Raw genomic sequence first — 17008 nt, forward strand, 5'->3', positions numbered from 1 at the left:
GGAGGGCCCCCCCCACAGGGGCACGAGGGCTCACGCTCTTGTGCAAGGGGGCAAGTGGCTCACCAAGGAGCAGAGCTCACACCCAGGGTAGGGGGGCGGAGTGGGGGGCAAATGCCTTCCCAGGGGGGAGCCGGGCCCGGCAGCACGGCCCGGAGTCCTGCCCCCCGGGACAGAGACCAGCAGCAGGAGACGTAACAAAGAGTTTAATGGGGTGAAAATATGGTGGCTGGACAGGGGCAGGACCCCAGCCCCCCACAATGCAATGGGGACCTGTATGACCTTGGGGGGCCTCACAGCCCACCCCCCCAAGGAATCCAAGGGCCCCCCCTCAGTCCCTAAGCCCCTCCCTGTGCCAGGGGCCTGGGGGTGTTCAGTTGGGGGTCCCTGGCTTGTCCCAGTCCAGGGTGCCCCATCCATGTCCCTGACCCCGTTTCCTTCACGGGGGGCTCCACGCCCACATAAAAACCAGCCCCCCAAACTGGCACAGTTCTGCCCGCCCTGAGTCCGGCCCGTGGGGGGCAGTGAGAGTCTCTGCCCGGCCGGCGGCGCCCGGCCCCAGCGCCGGGGGGGTGTGTGGGTCTCAGATGAGGACACTGGAGACGGGCACTTTGGTGGATCGGCCGCGCTTCGGCACCACAATCCGCTCCTCCGGCTCGGTCTCCTCTGGCAGCAGGCCTGGCGGAGGGAGGGGGGAGAGTCAGGGGGGCTGACACGGTGGGCAGTGGGGCAGGGCTGGGGCAGGGCTCGATGTGGGGGCACCGGGGCTGCAGCCTGGGCAAAGAGCTGCAGGTGCCATGGGGGACGGGGGGGATCTTGATTACCAAGATTTCGGGGCAGTGGGGGGCAGTGTGGGGCTGTATGTGTCCTGGGCGCTCAGCTCGGCGGCAGCGTGGGGGGCTGGGGGTGCAGCAGGAGGTGACGGGGTTAGGGGGAAGCGGGAGGAGATGGGGTTAGGGGGGAGTGGCAAGAGGTGACGGGGTTAGGGGGCTGCGGGGGGCTGGGGGGATGTACCCTGGCTGCTCAACTCGGCGGCAGCGTGGGGCGGCGGGGGTGCAGCAGGAAGTGATGGGGTTAGGGGGCAGCGGGAGGTGACGGGGTTAGGGGTCTGGGGGGCGCTGGGGGTCAGGGGGACGTACCCTGGGCGCTGAGCTCGGCCCGCTTGCAGTCGCCCTGGATGAAGAGGGCGGGTGTGGGAGGTCGGGGGGAGCTGCGGGAGGCGACGGGGTTAGGGGGCAGCGGGAGGCTGGGGGGCGCTGGGCGGCGCTGGGGGTCGGGGGACGTACCCTGGACACTGAGCTCCGCCCGCTTGCGGTTGCCCTGGATGAAGAGAGCGGGTGTGGGGGTCGGGGGGAGCTGCGGGAGGTGACGGAGTCAGGGGGCAGCAGGAGGCAACGGGGTTAGGGGTCTGGGGGGCGCTGGGGGTCGGGGGACGTACCCTGGGCGCTGAGCTCCGCCCGCTTGCGGTCGCCCCGGATGAAGAGGGCGGGTGTGGGGGCCGGGGGGAGCCGCAGGAGGTGACGGGATCAGGGGGCAGCGGGAGACGACGGGGTTAGGGGTCTGGGGGGCACTGGGGGTCCGGGGACGTACCCTGGGCGCTGAGGTCCGCCCGCTTGCGGTCGCCCTGGATGAAGAGGGCGGATGTGGGGTCCGGGGGGAGCTGCGGGAGGCGATGGGGTTAGGGGGCAGCGGGAGGTGACAGGGTTAGGGGTCTGGGGGGTGGCTGGGGGTCGGGGGACGTACCCTGGGCGCTGAGCTCCGCCCGCTTGCGGTCGCCCAGGATGAAGAGGGCGGGTGTGGGGGCCGGGGGGAGCTGCGGGAGGCGACGGGGTTAGGGGGCAGTGGGAGGAAATGGGGTTAGGGGGTGCTGGGGGTCGGGGGGACGTACCCTGGGTGCTGAGCTCCGCCCGCTTGCGGTCGCCCTGGATGAAGAGGGCGGATGTGGGGTCCGGGGGGAGCTGCGGGAGGCGATGGGGTTAGGGGGCAGCGGGAGGTGACAGGGTTAGGGGTCTGGGGGGTGGCTGGGGGTCGGGGGACATACCCTGGGCGCTGAGCTCCGCCCGCTTGCGGTCGCCCAGGATGAAGAGGGCGGGTGTGGGGGCCGGGGGGAGCTGCGGGAGGCGACGGGGTTAGGGGGCAGTGGGAGGAAATGGGGTTAGGGGGTGCTGGGGGTCGGGGGGACGTACCCTGGGTGCTGAGCTCCGCCCGCTTGCGGTCGCCCTGGATGAAGAGGGCGGGTATGGGGTCCAGGGGGAGCTGCGGGAGGCGACGGGGTTAGGGGGCAGTGGGAGGAAATGGGGTTAGGGGGTGCTGGGGGTCGGGGGACGTACCCTGGGCGCTGAGCTCCGCCCGCTTGCGGTCGCCCTGGATGAAGAGGGCAGGTGTGGGGGCTGGGGGGAGCCGCAGGAGGTGACGGGGGCAGGGGGCAGCGGGAGGCGACGGGGTTAGGGGGCAGCAGGAGGCGCTGGTGGTCGGGGGACGTACCCTGGGTGCTGAGCTCCGCCCGCTTGCGGTCGCCCTGGATGAAGAGGGCGGGTTTGGGGGGCCGGGGGGAGCTGCGGGAGGCGATGGGGTTAGGGGGCAGTGGGAGGCGATGGGGTTAGGGGGCAGCGGGAGGTGACAGGGTTAGAGGGCTGGGGGGCGGCTGGGGGTCGGGGGACGTACCCTGGGTGCTGAGCTCCGCCCGCTTGCGGTCGCCCTGGATGAAGAGGGCAGGTGTGGGGGGCCGGGGGGAGCTGCGGGAGGCGACGGGGTTAGGGGGCAGTGGGAGGAAATGGGGTTAGGGGGTGCTGGGGGTCGGGGGGACGTACCCTGGGTGCTGAGCTCCGCCCGCTTGCGGTCGCCCTGGATGAAGAGGGCAGTGGCGAGGAAGAAGCCGCCCCCCAGCACCCCGGCGAAGGCGCTCAGCATCAGGGCGTACTGCAGGCTGTGGAACTCCAGCAGGTAGGATGGGGGGCGGCCCCGCTGGATCCTGTCGCTGATCTGGGGGGCAGAGAGGGTGAGCGGAGCCGTCCCACAATCCCCAGCACCCCCCCGGCGCTGCGAGCTTCCCCCCAGCAGTGCCGCTACCGCGCACTCACCACGCCGATGAGGTAGGGGCTGCCGGCGTCGCCCAGCAGGTGGGACATGACGATCTGGAAGGACTCGGCCGTGGAGCGGCGTGTGGGGACCACGACGTACTGCGGGCGAGAGGGGCCGGGTCAGCACAGGCTCGGGGGGCCCTGCCCCCCATCCACCCCGCTGTGTGTCTGTCTGCCCCTGCCCCCTCCCCCGCTCTGTGTCCATCTGTCTGTCCCTGCCGCCCCAGGTCGCTCCCACGGGCCGGCTAAGGGCCGCACTGGGTGGGGGGTCACTCCCAGGGGCCGGGGCAGCGCTGGCCCTGTGGCTCCGGACACGCGGCCGCAGGACGGACTCACCAGCAGGATGTCCGCCACGATGGCCCAGTTGAGGGACAGCAGCGTCTCCCCAATGAAGATAAACACCTGCGGGGGGAGGGAGCCGGTTACTGAGGCTAAGGACTCCCCCTGCCCTTCCCTGAGTCCTCCCTCCCCGGCCAACGCTGGGCACCAGGCTCACGAGTGTGTGGGGTGTCCACCCCCCAGCCCTGCTCCCCCCGGCCCCGGCCACCCCCCGGCCCCGGGCAGCCCCGGCTCCAGGCACCTCCCAGCCCACGCCCCCCACAGCCCCAGCCCCCCCCAGCCCTGGGTAAATCTGGGTGCTGGAGACAGGTGACCTGCTGAGCAGTTTTTGGTTAAAGCCTGCAGCTTTGGGGGCGTGGACAACAAGACAGGGTTCTGGAGTCCCGGGCACCCCCTGGCCCCGGGCACCCCCGGCTCCAGGACCCCCCAGCCCTGCTCCCCTCAGCCCTGCTCCCCCCGGCCCCGGCTAAATCTGGGTGCTGGAGATAGGTGACCTGCTGAGCAGTTTTTGGTTAAAGCCTGCAGCTTTGGGGGCGTGGACCAGACCTGGGTCTGTGTTGCAGCAGGCTAGCATGTCTGGCTCAACAAGACAGGGTTCTGGAGTCCCGGGCACCCCCCTGGCCCCGGGCACCCCCCGGCTCCAGGCACTCCCCGGCCCTGCTCCCCTCAGCCCTGCTCTCCCTGGCCCCTCCGGGACTCACGTAGGTGGCGACGCTGCTGCCCTGGCCCCCCCCCCAGCCCCCCCCCCAGCTCCAGGCACCCCCAGCCCGCCCCCCCCCCCCCCCCGGGACTCACGTAGGTGGCGACGCTGCTGCCCTGGGCACACACCAGGGCCAGGAAGAGGAAGGGCGCAGAGCCCAGCAGGCCGGCGGCGCAGACCAGGGGGTCGGCCCGGGGGTTGGTTCTGCGGAGGCGCTTGGAGATCTCCACGCCCGCCCCCACGCCCAGGAACCCCGTCACACAGGTGATGAGCCCGAAGATCAGGCTGTGAAGACAGGGGGGTCAGAGGTCACCAGGGAGAGAACGGCCCCAATACCTGGGGGTCAGAGTTCAGGGGTCACCAGGGAGAGAACGGTCCCGACACCGGGGGTCAGAGTTCAGGGGTCACTGGGGAGGGAACGGCCCTGACACCAGGGGGTCAGAATTCAGGGGTCATTGGGGAGGGAATGACCCCAATATTGGGGGGGGTCAGAGTGCAGGGGTCACGGCAAGAGAACGGCCCCGACATTGGGGGGGAGTCAGAGTTGAGGGGTCATTGCGGGAGAGAACAGCCCTGCCACCAGGGGTCAGAGTTTGGGGGTCACCAGGGAGGGAATGGCCCTGACACCAGGGGGTCAGAGTTCAGGGGTCATTGGGGGAGATAACAGCTCTGATACCAGGGTTCAGAGGTCACTGGGGAGAGACCGGCCCCAGCATTGGGGGTCAGAGTTCAGGGGTCACTGGGGAGGGAACGGCCCCAACATTGGGGGTCTGAGTTCAGGGGTCACTGTGGAGGGAACGACTCTGACACCAGGGGTCAGAGTTCAGGGGTCACAGGGGAGGGAACAGCCCCAACATTGGGGGTCAGAGTTCAGGGGTCACAGGGGAGGGAACGGCCCCAGCATTGGGGGTTAGAGTTCGGGGGTCACTGGGTGACTCCCTTTCCCAGAGTGGAGCTCAGGGCCGAGCCCCCCAGCGGCACTCACCTCTGCTGGGAGCTGCAGGTGTCCCCGTCGGGGCAGGGCCGGCACTGCCCCGTGGCCAGGCAGGAGCGGTAAAGAAACGCCGGGGCCCACAGCGCCAGCGACCCCGTCACGAACGCCACCGCCGTGAAGCCCAGCGACGACAGCACGAAGCTGCGGCTGCCGGGGGAGGGGGAGGAGAGAGGTGAGAGCCCCCCCAAGCACCGATCCCATCCTGCTCCTCCCAGCCCCCCCACTAATCCCCAGCCCCGATCCCATCCTGCTCCTCCCAGCCCCCCCACTAATCCCCAGCCCCGATCCCATCCTGCTCCTCCAGCCCTTCACTGACCCACAGTCCCACCCCTCCCAGCCCCCTGGCCCCACCCCACTCCTCCCAGTCCCCTGCCAATCCCCAGCTCAGCCCCACTCCTCACAGCTGCACACTGACCCCCAGTGCCTCTCACCCCTCCCCATCTCCACCCCTCCCAGCCCTATACCCTGCTCCTCCCAGCCCCACCTCCTCCTGACCCCTTCTTTGTTTGACACCCCCGCACTTCCTGCTCCTCCCATCCCTGGCCCCTGCCGAGCACCCACAGTTCTCTCATCACCGGCCCCGCTGCACCGCCCCACTCACTTGCGGCTCAGTGCCCGGACGTCGGCGGCCCAGGAGGTGTAGCGCAGGGGGGAGTCGGAGTGACGCTCCACGGCCCCCCGCGGCGGCTCCCGCAGCACCGTGACCAGCAGCACCACAGCCACCACGCCCAGCGCCGGTGTCACCTGGGGGGCAGAGAGGGTGACCCCGTGTCACCATGGGAGGATTTTCTTAATGGTTGGTATGAATCTTGTGTGCGCCTCGGTTTCCCCTGTGTGTTGCAGCTGAATTTCAGACAGAGCTGCAGAAGGATCCCTCCTTAGACAAGCTGAAGGGCCTTGCTGGCTGCAGTGCCGAGGAACCCTTAAGGGGGGCTGCAGGGAAACATTCCCTTCGGGGGCTGGTGGAGAGGTTCAATGGGACCCTGAAGATGATGCTGAAGACTTTCCTGGGCCAGCATCTGCAGGACGGGGACACGTATTTACCCCACCTGCTGTTCGCATTCAGGGAAGTGCCCCAGGAACCCACGGGGTTCTCCCCTTTGCAGCTGCTGTATGGGAGGGGAGTGAGGGGAGGGACGGATGGGCGGGGAAGGCTCCCCCGAGGGAGAACCAATGCTGGAGCATGTACTGACTTTCTGGGAAAAGCTCGCTGAGCTCATGGGTCCGGCCAGGGGGAACCCAGCCAGGGCCCCAGGGAGGCAGAAGCTCTGGTACGACCACTCAGCCTATGGCACCGGGGACCAGGTGAGGGGTCTCGTCCCGGTGAGGAAGAACAAGCCACAAGCTGCCTGGGACGGGCCCTTCGAGGTCATCCAGTGGCTGAGTGAGGAGAACAATGTGGTGGAACTTCCCAGCCGGGCTCACAGCCACCAAGTGAACCAGGTCAACGTGATGGAGCTGAACTGTGACAGGGAGAGGCTGGTCCTGGCCGTGTGTGGCCAATGGGAGAAGGGGGAAGATCCCCTGGTAGGTCTCTTCCCTGAGCCAGGAGCCAGCCCCTTGTTGGAATCAGCTCCCCTCTCTGACCAGCCAACCCCTGCCCAGCAGGCAGAGATCAGAGAGGTGCCACGTGTGACAAAGTGGGAGGTTTCTTCTTGAGGTTTTGCACGAATACGGTGTGTGCCTCAGTTTCCCCGTGTGTTACACAAGACCGAGGTGGTGGGGCTGCCTCTGGCTGCCTGCCCAGAGAATGGCGGAAGCACTCCGTAACCTGGCAACGGCGCCTGCAGCAAGGTGGAGCCGGGGGAGGGGTGCAGACCAGGTGACCCTTTTGCCCGGGAAAGGGACAAAGGACATAGGAGGGGCAATGGGCGTGTCTGAGGCTGGGCTGGCTGGAGTCTGGGGGGGCAGGGCGTGAGGCCCTGCATCCCCCCACGATGGACTTTGCTGAATGTCCCTGATGTCTGTGCTAACAAGCCCTGTTGTATGCTGGGTTCCTGTCGACTAACCTGCCTGCGTCACACGCTGGCTGGGAGTCCCGGCTGGCTGCGGAGTGGGGGGACCCCTTTGAGGGGCATGTGAGGCTTCCCCAGGGGTCCCATGGCTGCGGGGAGCTCACGGGGTGAACGGGGCTGAACGCTCCGAGGTCAGACCCAGGGAGGCCGAAGCCAAGCAGGCTTCTTGCGCTGGTGAGAGTGAGCGGAGTCATGCTGCCCCGGAGACCTGCCAGACTTCATTAAGAGCGGCCAGGAGACTGACTTGTGACCCCGTGTTCCTACCCACAGCTGTTCTCCAGCCGGCCGAGGCTCACTAACCTGGCTGGCCACCACGTGGGGACAGGAGCCCACCCTCCCATCAGGTGCTCCCTGTTCAGAGTCACTGGGAACACAGCCCAGGGCCTGGAGAGAGAGGTCGGGGACATGCTGGCTTTGGGGCTGATCCAGCCGTCCTCCAGCCCCTCGGCCTCGCCCGTGGTGCTGGTCTCCAGGAAAGACGGGTCGATCCGAGACTGTGTGGACTATCGGAAGCTCAGTGCCATCACCAAGTCCGATGCCTGCCCCATGCCTAGGCCTGACGAGACCCTAGACAAGTGTGTGTGTGTGTGGGGCGCATTACCTCACTACTATGGATCTTACCTAGGGTTACCATCCGTCCGGGTTTCCCCGGACATGTCCGGCTTTTTCAGCCTTAAATGGCCGTCCGGGGGGGATTTCTAATGAAGTAGAAATGTCCGGGATTTCCCCTCCTGCGGAGTGCGGCGCGGCTGATTGGACGCCTGGCCTGATTGAAAGCCGCTCGCAGCCACTAGGGCCTCTAGCAGCCAGAGTCCCTCCCGCTCCCTTCTCCCCCACAGAGCAGCTCGGAAGTGTTTGAGTCCACGTGGAGCCCGCATTTCTCCCTCTGCCGGGTGAGCGGGGGGAGCAGGGCAGGCGGCGGGGGGGTGTGTGTGGGGAGCAGGGGGCACAGAGGCTGCAGGGCGAGTGGGGAGCAGGGGGCACAGAGGCTGCAGGGGCGGGGGGGTGCAGAGGCTGCAGGGCAAGGAGGAGCAGGGCAGGCAGGGGCATAGAGGCTGCAGGGCGAGTGGGGAGCAGGGAAGCACTTAGCAACCCCCAACCAAGATCAGAGCGGGAGGGAGGAGGGGGAATGCGGGGTGCTCAGAGGAGGGGGCAGAGTTGGGGCAGGGACTTTGGGGAAGGGGTTGGAATGGGGGCAGAGAAGGGGTGGGGTGGGGGCGGGGAAGGGGCGGAGTTGGGGCAGGGCCGGGGCCCCGTGGAGTGTCCTCTTTTTTAAATGTTTGAATATGGTAACCCTATCTTACCAAGGGCTACTGGCAGGTGCCTTTGGATGCAGAGGCCAGGCTGAAATCTGCTCCTATCACCCCCTGGGCTCTGTGCGCTCCTGGTCCTGCCTTTTGGCCTCAAGGGGATGCCGGTCACCTGCCAGCGCCAGGGGGATCAGTTACTGAGGGGTGGAGAGTTTTGCCCTGGCGTACATCATGGATGATAGCTGTGTCGTTAGCCAGACCTGGGAGGACCAGGTGCAGAGGGGGCTGGGTCACCTCCAGGATGCAGGGCTGGCTTTAAAAGCTGGGAAGTGCAAGGTGGGGATGGCAGAGGCGTCGTACCTGGGCCACAAGGTGGGGAGCGGCTGCCTAAAGCCAGAGCCGGCCAAGGTGGGGGCAATCAGAGACTGGCCGCTCCCCAGACTGAGAACCAGGTTAAGAAGTCATTATTCCCCTCTATTCGACATTGGTGAGGCCTCATCTGGAGTACTGTGTCCAGTTTTAGGCCCGACACTACAAGGATGTGGAAAAATTGGAAAGAGTCCAGCGGAGGGCAACAAAAATGATTAGGGGGCTGGAGCGCATGACTTATGAGGAGAGGCTGAGAGAACTGGGATTGTTTAGTCTGCAGAAGAGAAGAGTGAGGGGGGATTTGATAGCTGCTTTCAACTATCTGAAAGGGGATTCCAAAGAGGATGGATCTAGACTGTTCTCAGTGGTAGCAGATGACAGAACAAGGAGTAATGGTCTCAAGTTGCAGTGGGGGTGGTCTAGGTTGGATATTAGGAAACACTACTTCACTAGGAGGGTGGTGAAGCACTGGAATGGGTTACCTAGGGAGGTGGTGGAATCTCCATCCTTAAGAGGTTTTTAAGGCCTGGCTTGACAAAGCCCTGGCTGGGATGATTTAGTTGGGGTTGGTCCTGCTTTGAGCAGGGGGTTGGACTAGATGACCTCCTGAGGGCCCTCCCAACCCTGATATTCTATGAGTCTATGAAACGGGCCCAGGCCTTTACTGGGATGGCGGGGCACTGCCGGAGGTTTGTGCCCCACTTTATCTCCCTGGCAGCTCCCAGCACTGAGCTATGCGAGAAGGGGAAGCCAGACAAGCTGGTCTGGACCAGGCCGTACCGGGGGCTCTCCGGGCGCTGAAGGAGGCTCTGGTCAGGGGCCCAGTGCTGGGAAACCCAGACTTTGACAAGCACTTTATGGTGTTCACCAATGCCCCAGACGCAGAGCTGGGCACGGTGCTGAAGCTAAGTGGGAGAGACACCCCAGTGGGTACCTGAGCAGGACACTGCTGCCCCGGGAGCAGGGCTATGGGGCCACAGAGAAGCAATGCCTGGCCCTGGGGTGGGCTCTTAAAAAGCTGCAGCCGGATCTATTTGGGTGGCGCTTTACTGTGTACCCGGACCACTCGCCCTGCCACGGCTGCACCAGATGAGAGGGGCCAACGCCAAGCTCCTGAGGTGGAGCCTGATCCTGCAGGATTATGAGATGGAGGTGGTCCATGTTAAGGGGAGTGCAAACGTTACAGCCGATGCTTTGTCGCGGAGAGGGGGGCCTGAACTTCCCCAGGTCACAGGCTGAAGCAACCCCCACTCAGTTCAGTCTCGAAGGTGGGAGAGATCTGACAAAGTGGGGGATTTTCTTAATATTTTGTATGAATGTTCGATGTGCCTCGGTTTCCCCTATGTATTGCACAATTCATTCTGTGGTGGGGCAAGAGCGTTGGATTTTGCAGACTCCCCTGAAAGGGGCACAGGAGTCTGGAAAGGGGCACAGGAGAACCCCTGCCTAAGACCAGGTGTGACTGTCACCTAGCAGCTGCCTGGGCCCAGCCAATGATCAGACACTTTGTAACTTAGCAACTGATGGCGGGAGTGGGGGGGGAACCTTGGGATGGAGAACAAAGGTCTGCCTGGGAAAGACGACAAAGGACAAGAAGGGGCAACTCTGGATGTGACGGAGGGTCCTTGGTCTGGAGGGGAGAACCCGGGCTCGACCAAGATGGACTTTGCTGACAGTTCCTGCTTTCTGTGCTGACAAGCTCTGTTCTACGCTGTGGTCCTGACGACAAACTGGGAATGTGACAAAGTGGGAATGGTCTTCATGTTTTCTCTGAATACTGTGCATGCCTCAGTTTCCCCTATGTGTTACTCAAGTGTCTGGTGGTGGGATGAGGGTGTGTGATCGTTGCAGCGACCCCTAGCGGGCAGGTGTGACTGCAACTGGCTGCCTGGGACAGAGAACGGCCGACACTGTCACCTGGCAGGCGATGGCCGGGCCCATCCTCTGCAAGGACCAGCCAGAGGTGGGAGGTGTCGGTGCCGACCAGGTGACCTGCTGGCATGGGAAAGAGACAAAAGGATGGAGGGGGGAACAGGAGGTCTGGGGCCAGGCAGCTGGAACTGGGCAGGCGCCTGTTTGGGACTCGGAGGGGAGAGTCCAGGACTCAGGGTCCCCCCCGAGATGGGGTTAGCTGGAAGTCCCTGATGTCTGTGCGAAGAAGCCCTGTTCTACGCTGGGTTCCGGAGGGCTGATAACCCGTCTGTGTCACACGCTGGCTGGGAGTCCCGGCTGGCTGTGGAGTGGGGGGGCAGGGCCCCTCCGCCTGCCCCAAGGCCCCGTCCAGGGGGACTCGCTGCGGGGAGCTCATGGGGCGAACGGGGGGCCGGACGCTACGAGGTCAGACCCAGGACGCTCCCCCTACTGATAATGTTCCCCGAGGGGTATCACAGGACAAGAGGGTCCTGTCAGCATGTCACTCAGGGGGGCTCCAGAGCCCCGAGCCAGCCCCCGTGACACCCCGCCCCCGCCCAGCCCCCCAGACTCACCCGCAGGGCCCAGTGCCAGTCCTCAGCCAAGTCCTTCACCTTCGAGCCCACGATGTAGCCCAACCCGCTGCAGGGGAGGGGGAGGTTAGAGCTGGGACCCGCACCCCCACCCCAACACCCGCCCCTTACCCCCACTGCCCCAAAACCTGCCCCCCGCCCCAACACCCGCCCCTTACCCCCACTGCCCCAAAACCTGTCCCCCGCCCCAACACCCGCGCCATACCCCCACTGCCCCAAAACCTGTCCCCCGCCCCAACACCCGCCCCTTACCCCCACTGCCCCAAAACCTGCCCCCCGCCCCAACACCCACGCCATACCCCCACTGCCCCAAAACCTGCCCCCCGCCCCAACACCCACGCCATACCCCCACTGCCCCAAAACCTGTCCCCCGCCCCAACACCCGCCCCTTACCCCCACTGCCCCAAAACCTGTCCCCCAACACCCACGCCATACCCCCACTGCCCCCAACTCCAGGCTCCCACCCCCACCCTGCCCCTGGGCTCCCATCCCACCCCCACTGCTTCCACCGACTCCTCCACACTGCCTGCTCTGACCCCAACACCCCTTACCCAGCCCCCTACCTGTCCCTCAACATCCCCAACCCCGCCCCCACTGACCTCAACACCCCACACACCTACCTCCTTACACTGACCCCCGGAGGAGGGGAGGTGAGAACTGGGACTCCCACCCCCTTCCCCGGCTTGCCCCGTGCCCCCCAGCGCCCCTCACCTGCCGACGGGGATGGCGAAGTAGAAGAAGGCCAGCATGCGGCTGCGCTGGTCGCTAACGAACAGGTCGGCGATGATGGTGGGGGCGATGGTGGAGTAGCTGGCCTCCCCCACCCCCACCAGCCCCCGCGTCACCAGCAGCAGCCAGAACCGCTGTTGGGGGGGAGAGGGAGAGACGGCTTAGAGACGGTGACGCACCCCAGCCTGCTGAGGGGTTGAGATGCCAAGGAATGGGGAATTCACCCCCCAGCTCCCCACGAGCCACAGGTCCAGTCCGGCCACCCCACGACCGTAAACTCCCCATCACGCTGAGGAACCTGGAGATGGGGGAACCCAGTACGGGAGACAACTCCATCTGTAACGATTCACCCCGAGCGCCATGGGGAGCAGCCTGCGCCCTACGCCCTGCACAGCTCCCCCCACGCACAGCCCCCAGCCCCTCTTCACTGCTCCAGCTCTCACCCCCTCCACCCCGCACCCACCCTGCACTCACAGCCCCCTGCCCAGCTCCAGCCCCTCACCCCCCTGTGCACACAGCTCCCACCACGCACAGCCCCCAGCCCCTCTTCACTGCTCCAGCTCTCACCCCCTCCACCCCGCACCTGCCCTGCACTCACAGTCCCCTGCCCAGCTCCAGCCCCTCACCCCCCTGTGCGCACAGCTCCCCCCACGCACAGCCCCCAGCCCCTCTGCACCGCTCCAGCTCTCACCCCCTCCACTCCGCACCCACCCTGCACTCACAGCCCCCTGCCCAGCTCCAGCCCCTCACCCCCCTGTGCACACAGCTCCCCCCACGCACAGCCCCCAGCCCCTCACCCCCCTGTGCGCACAGCTCCCCCCACGCACAGCCCCCAGCCCCTCTGCACCGCTCCAGCTCTCACCCCCTCCACCCCGCACCCACCCTACACTCACAGCCCCCTGCCCAGCTCCAGCCCCTCACCCCCCTGTGCACACAGCTCCCCCCACGCACAGCCCCCAGCCCCTCTGCACCGCTCCAGCTCTCACCCCCTCCACCCCGCACCCACCCTGCACTCACAGCCCCCTGCCCAGCTCCAGCCCCTCACCCCCCTGTGCACACAGCTCCCCCCACGCACAGCCCCCAGCCCCTCACCACCCTGTGCGCACAGCTCCCCCCACGCACAGCCCCCAGCCCCTCTGCACCCCCTTAGTCCTGGGGGAATTCTGCACCAAAAAATTAAAAATTATGCGCACAATCTTTTGAAGTTCTGCAAATTTTATTTGTCAAAATAACACTACATAATCATGCCAGTTTCAATTATTTTGGTAATTTATGTCAACATACCTGTCAGCAAGTACGTCTGAAACAATACAGACGCACACAAAAATCCCCCCGGGAGCAGAGAGTTAAAGAAACCCCTCTGACAACCCAGTTCCTGTTTCTCTGCCCCCTTCCCCCACCCAGAGCCCAGCCGGGGGGCCAGACACCCACAACACCTCCCCGCAAAGCCCAACCACCGGGTCCCCCGGCCCAGATACCGGCACCCCTTCTGCCGCAGAACCCAGCCGCAGGCCCCCCTGGCCCAGGTACCCTCCCCCCCAGAGCCCAGCCAGGGGGCCAGACACTCACAACACCTCCCTCCCCAGAGGCCAGCCGCAGGGCCCTCCTTGCTCAGATACCTGCACCCCCTCCCGAGCCCAGCCGTGGCCCCCCCAGCCCAGGCACCTGCCCTCCTCCTCCCAAGAACTCAGCCACAGGCCCCTTGCCCAGACACTCACCCCCCTCCGCCCCAAAGCCCAGAGGGAGAAACAGCCTGATGTTCAGTCCCAGGTTTGCATGGAGTTTCCTGCACACCACCATCTCCTTCCCCCAAGGCATGCTGGGAACTGCAGCTGCCAGGAGCCCTCCAGCTCCCTCCCCTTCCCCCCAGCAGTGTCCTCTATGTGCGAGCTGGACTCTGTGGGTCCAGCAGCCCCTAGTGGCGGCCTGAAGCCCTGCAGCCCATTTCTGTGGGGGAAAGGAAATTCTGCGCACACGTTAATTTCTGCAAAATTGACTCCTGGGGGAATTCTCTGCTAGTTATCCCAGCATTACTGCGCATGCACATAATTAATAAGCCGCGCATATTTTAATTTTTTTATGCAGAAAAAAAGCTTCTGCCAAAACGTTGCTGCAGTTCCGCCTTTTGCCCACCAGAGGCTGCTGTGGCACAAGAACAACAGTAGCTCCCAGCAGACAATAACTTCCACAGTTCCACCTTTGGCCCATCAGAGGGTGCTGTGGCGATAGAACACAGCAGCAGCTCCTGGCCAGCAAGGAAAGAGAAAGAGCCGGCCTTCTTTGCAGCAGGCCAGGTCAGGAGACAGGGGCTATGGGGAAACAAACAGCATGGGGTGCTGGGGGGTCAGAAAGGGGCTCATAAGGGCTTGAGAGGGAGGACAGACTGGGGCAGAGGCTGAATGGGAGTGGAGGCACAGGCACACATGGTAATGGGGGAGCAGGTACAGGGACACATGGGGCAGGGGGTGGCTGAGTGGGGGCACACAGACACATGGGGGAGGGAGTACAGGGACACACAAGTGACAGGGGAAGGGGGTGCATAACCACATGGGGATGGGGGAGTGGGTGTCTGAGTGGGGGTGGAGGGAAACATGTGGACAGGGGCTGCAAGGACACATGGGGGTGGCGGGGACAGGGGCAGATGTGCCTGACTGAATGGGAGAGGCTAGGGGTCAGCCAGGGTCTGCATGGGGGAAGCTCCCTAACAATCCCTCCCCGTCCCCCCCACAAAAACCTGTTCCAGACTTTTCCCACCCACACCCAACAACCCTCCAAGTTCACACCCAGGCTCCTTCCCTCTCCCTCAGCTCCTCCGTTACCCCTGACTCCCCCCAGCCTTTGCCCTGCTTCTGAGGGGGGCGGGAAATACGGTTCCGTATGGTAGTTTACATGAATTGTTACTGTGTTAATATGCCTAGTAAGGAATCTACTTGTCAAAAGAGATTTTCTGAATCTTTGTTGTTGTCTGTATTGTTTCAGACGTACTTGCCGACAGTATTTTAAAATAAATGACCAAAAATAATTGAAACTGGTGTGATTACATGGTGTTATTTTGACAAATACAATATGCAGAATTTTAAGATATTGTGCACAGAATTTTAAATTTTTGGTGCAGAATTCCCCCAGGAGTAAAAATTCTGCATTGAGCAGTGGCACAGAATTCGCCTAGGAGTACCCCCTGCACCGCTCCAGCCCCTCATCTCCACAGCACCCCCCGGCCTGCGCGCACAGCTCCCCCCACGCACAGCCCACAGCCCCTCCCCCCCGCGCGCGGCCTGCCAGCCGGTACCTCCTTGGGGATGAAGCTGGAGCCCAGCGTGACGGCCGACCAGAAGGCGATGCCCAGGCAGAGCAGCCGCTTGCGGTGGTAGCGGTCGCCCAGGTACCCGAAGATCGGGGCCAGCACCATGTAGCTGCTGATGAACACTGCGGGGGTAGGGGGGTGTTAGAACTGGTGCACTGCGCGGGGCACAGCCCCTCCCGCCCCAACCCTCCCCTCCCCACCGGAGAAGACGCCGCCCCAGCCCCCAGAGGGTGTCACCCCACATACCCGGTGCGTCCCTTCCCCCATCGCTATGGGATCCCCTCCCTCCCCCTGCCCCCATACCTGTCTGGAGGAGCCCGGAGCTGCTGTCTCCAATGCGAAAGAACGACTCAATGTCGGGCAGGATGCCTGGGGAAAGGGGGGGTGGAGGGGTGTTAGAAAGTGGGGAGAGCCCCCCATGGACCCTGCAGCCCCCTACCTCTGCCAACCCCTAGCCCACCTCCCACGGCAGATCTCCACACCCCATGCAGTCCCCCCGACCTCCACTGGCCCCAAACCCCCACTGCTCACACAATCCTCTCCATCATGCAGCCCCAACCCCCCACAGCTCCCACCCCGTCCCCCAATACCCCCCACAACCTTCCCACGCGCGCGCGCACACACACAGGGCCGCCCCGCACAGCCCTCACCGGCCACGGTGAAGCGGTCCATGTAGTTGAGCAGGTTGATGTAGCAGAGAACGGCGACGATCATCACCGAGCGGGGGTATGAGATCCCGGTGACGGCCTGCACCCCCACTTCCGGCTGCCCCCCACCCGCCCACAACCCCCCCTCCGCCGCCTCCTCCTCCGTCTCGTCCGCCTGGCTCAGGAATGGGGCAGCGTCGGGGTGGGGGCCATGCCGGGTCGCCATGGCCGGGAGTTGTGCAGCTGCCTAACGGGTAGCCCGGCTCCGGAGTGGGGCCTGCGGAGGGCAGAGAGAGGGGGGTTAGTTACCCCAGCACTACAGCTTTCCCTGCCAGTCACAACCTCCCATCCCCACATATTCCCAGCCCCATGACCTCCCATCCCCCCATAACCTCGCTCCCATGACCACCCATCCCCACATATCCCCAGCCCCATGACCTCCCACCCCCACATAACCCTGCCCCTATCACCTTCCCAACCCCCAACAGCCCCGCCCCATGATATCCCATCCCCACATATCCCTGCCCCCATGAACACCCATCCCAAGAGCCCCATCCCATGATCTCCCATCCAAGCAATAGCCATCCCCCCATGACTTCCCAGCCCCCCAAGAGCCCAGCCCACCGTAACCCCAACCCCACAGCTCCCCCCCGATCCCCTGTAACCTCAACCCCACAGCTCCCCCCGCCCCCATAACCCCAACCTTGCAACTCCCCCATCCCCCTGCCCCCCATAACCCCATAGCTCCCCCCCATCCCCTGTAACCCCAACCCCACAGCTCCCCCCACGGATCCCCCCACCCCCGTAACCTCAACCCCACAGCTCCCCCCGCAGATCCCCCCACCCCCATAACCCCAACCTTGCAACTCCCCCATCCCCCTGCCCCCTGTAACCCCACAGCTCCCCCCCACCGATCCCCCCGCCTCCATAGTTCTCCCTGCAGCTCCCCCTGGCCCCCATAACCCCATAGCTCCCCCCCATCCCCTGTAACCCCAACCCCACAGCTCCCCCCACGGATCCCCCCGCCCCCGTAACCCCAACCCCACAGCTCCCCCCGCAGATCCCGCCACCCCATAACCC

The 17008-nt window shown here is 64.9% G+C and overlaps 1 protein-coding gene across 3 annotated transcripts; it reads right to left on the reverse strand.

Moving 5' to 3' along the window:
* Positions 1 to 580: 580 nt before the first annotated feature.
* SPNS1 (SPNS lysolipid transporter 1, lysophospholipid) lies at positions 581 to 16154 on the reverse strand. 3 transcript variants are annotated; one of them, XM_065422140.1, is made up of 12 exons: positions 15932 to 16154; positions 15585 to 15650; positions 15267 to 15403; positions 11960 to 12111; positions 11231 to 11297; positions 5712 to 5854; positions 5102 to 5257; positions 4212 to 4401; positions 3414 to 3479; positions 3078 to 3176; positions 2808 to 2979; positions 581 to 675 (listed from the first exon to the last, which is right to left on the reverse strand). In XM_065422140.1, exons 1-12 carry the CDS (start codon positions 16152 to 16154, stop codon positions 581 to 583), a joined length of 1566 nt encoding a protein of 521 aa, XP_065278212.1. The 3 variants fall into 3 exon arrangements, with proteins under 3 accessions (XP_065278212.1, XP_065278213.1, XP_065278214.1); XM_065422141.1 differs by lacking the exon at positions 5102 to 5257 and having other exon boundaries at positions 15932 to 16031; XM_065422142.1 differs by lacking the exons at positions 5102 to 5257; positions 15585 to 15650 and having other exon boundaries at positions 15932 to 16031.
* Positions 16155 to 17008: the final 854 nt, after the last annotated feature.

The sequence above is a fragment of the Emys orbicularis genome, chromosome 24, assembly GCF_028017835.1.
Source record: "Emys orbicularis isolate rEmyOrb1 chromosome 24, rEmyOrb1.hap1, whole genome shotgun sequence".
NCBI lineage: Eukaryota > Metazoa > Chordata > Testudines > Emydidae > Emys > Emys orbicularis.

Excerpts from the sequence above, each read along its gene's own strand:
- SPNS1 (XM_065422140.1), bottom strand. The coding sequence starts at position 16,154 with ATGGCGACCCGGCATGGCCCCCACCCCGACGCTGCCCCATTCCTGAGC. Across the intron at positions 5,855-11,230 it reads ACTGGCACTGGGCCCTGCGG|GTGACACCGGCGCTGGGCGT; the intron begins GTGAGTCTGGGG and ends TCTGCCCCCCAG. Across the intron at positions 3,177-3,413 it reads TCGTGGCGGACATCCTGCTG|TACGTCGTGGTCCCCACACG; the intron begins GTGAGTCCGTCC and ends TCTCGCCCGCAG.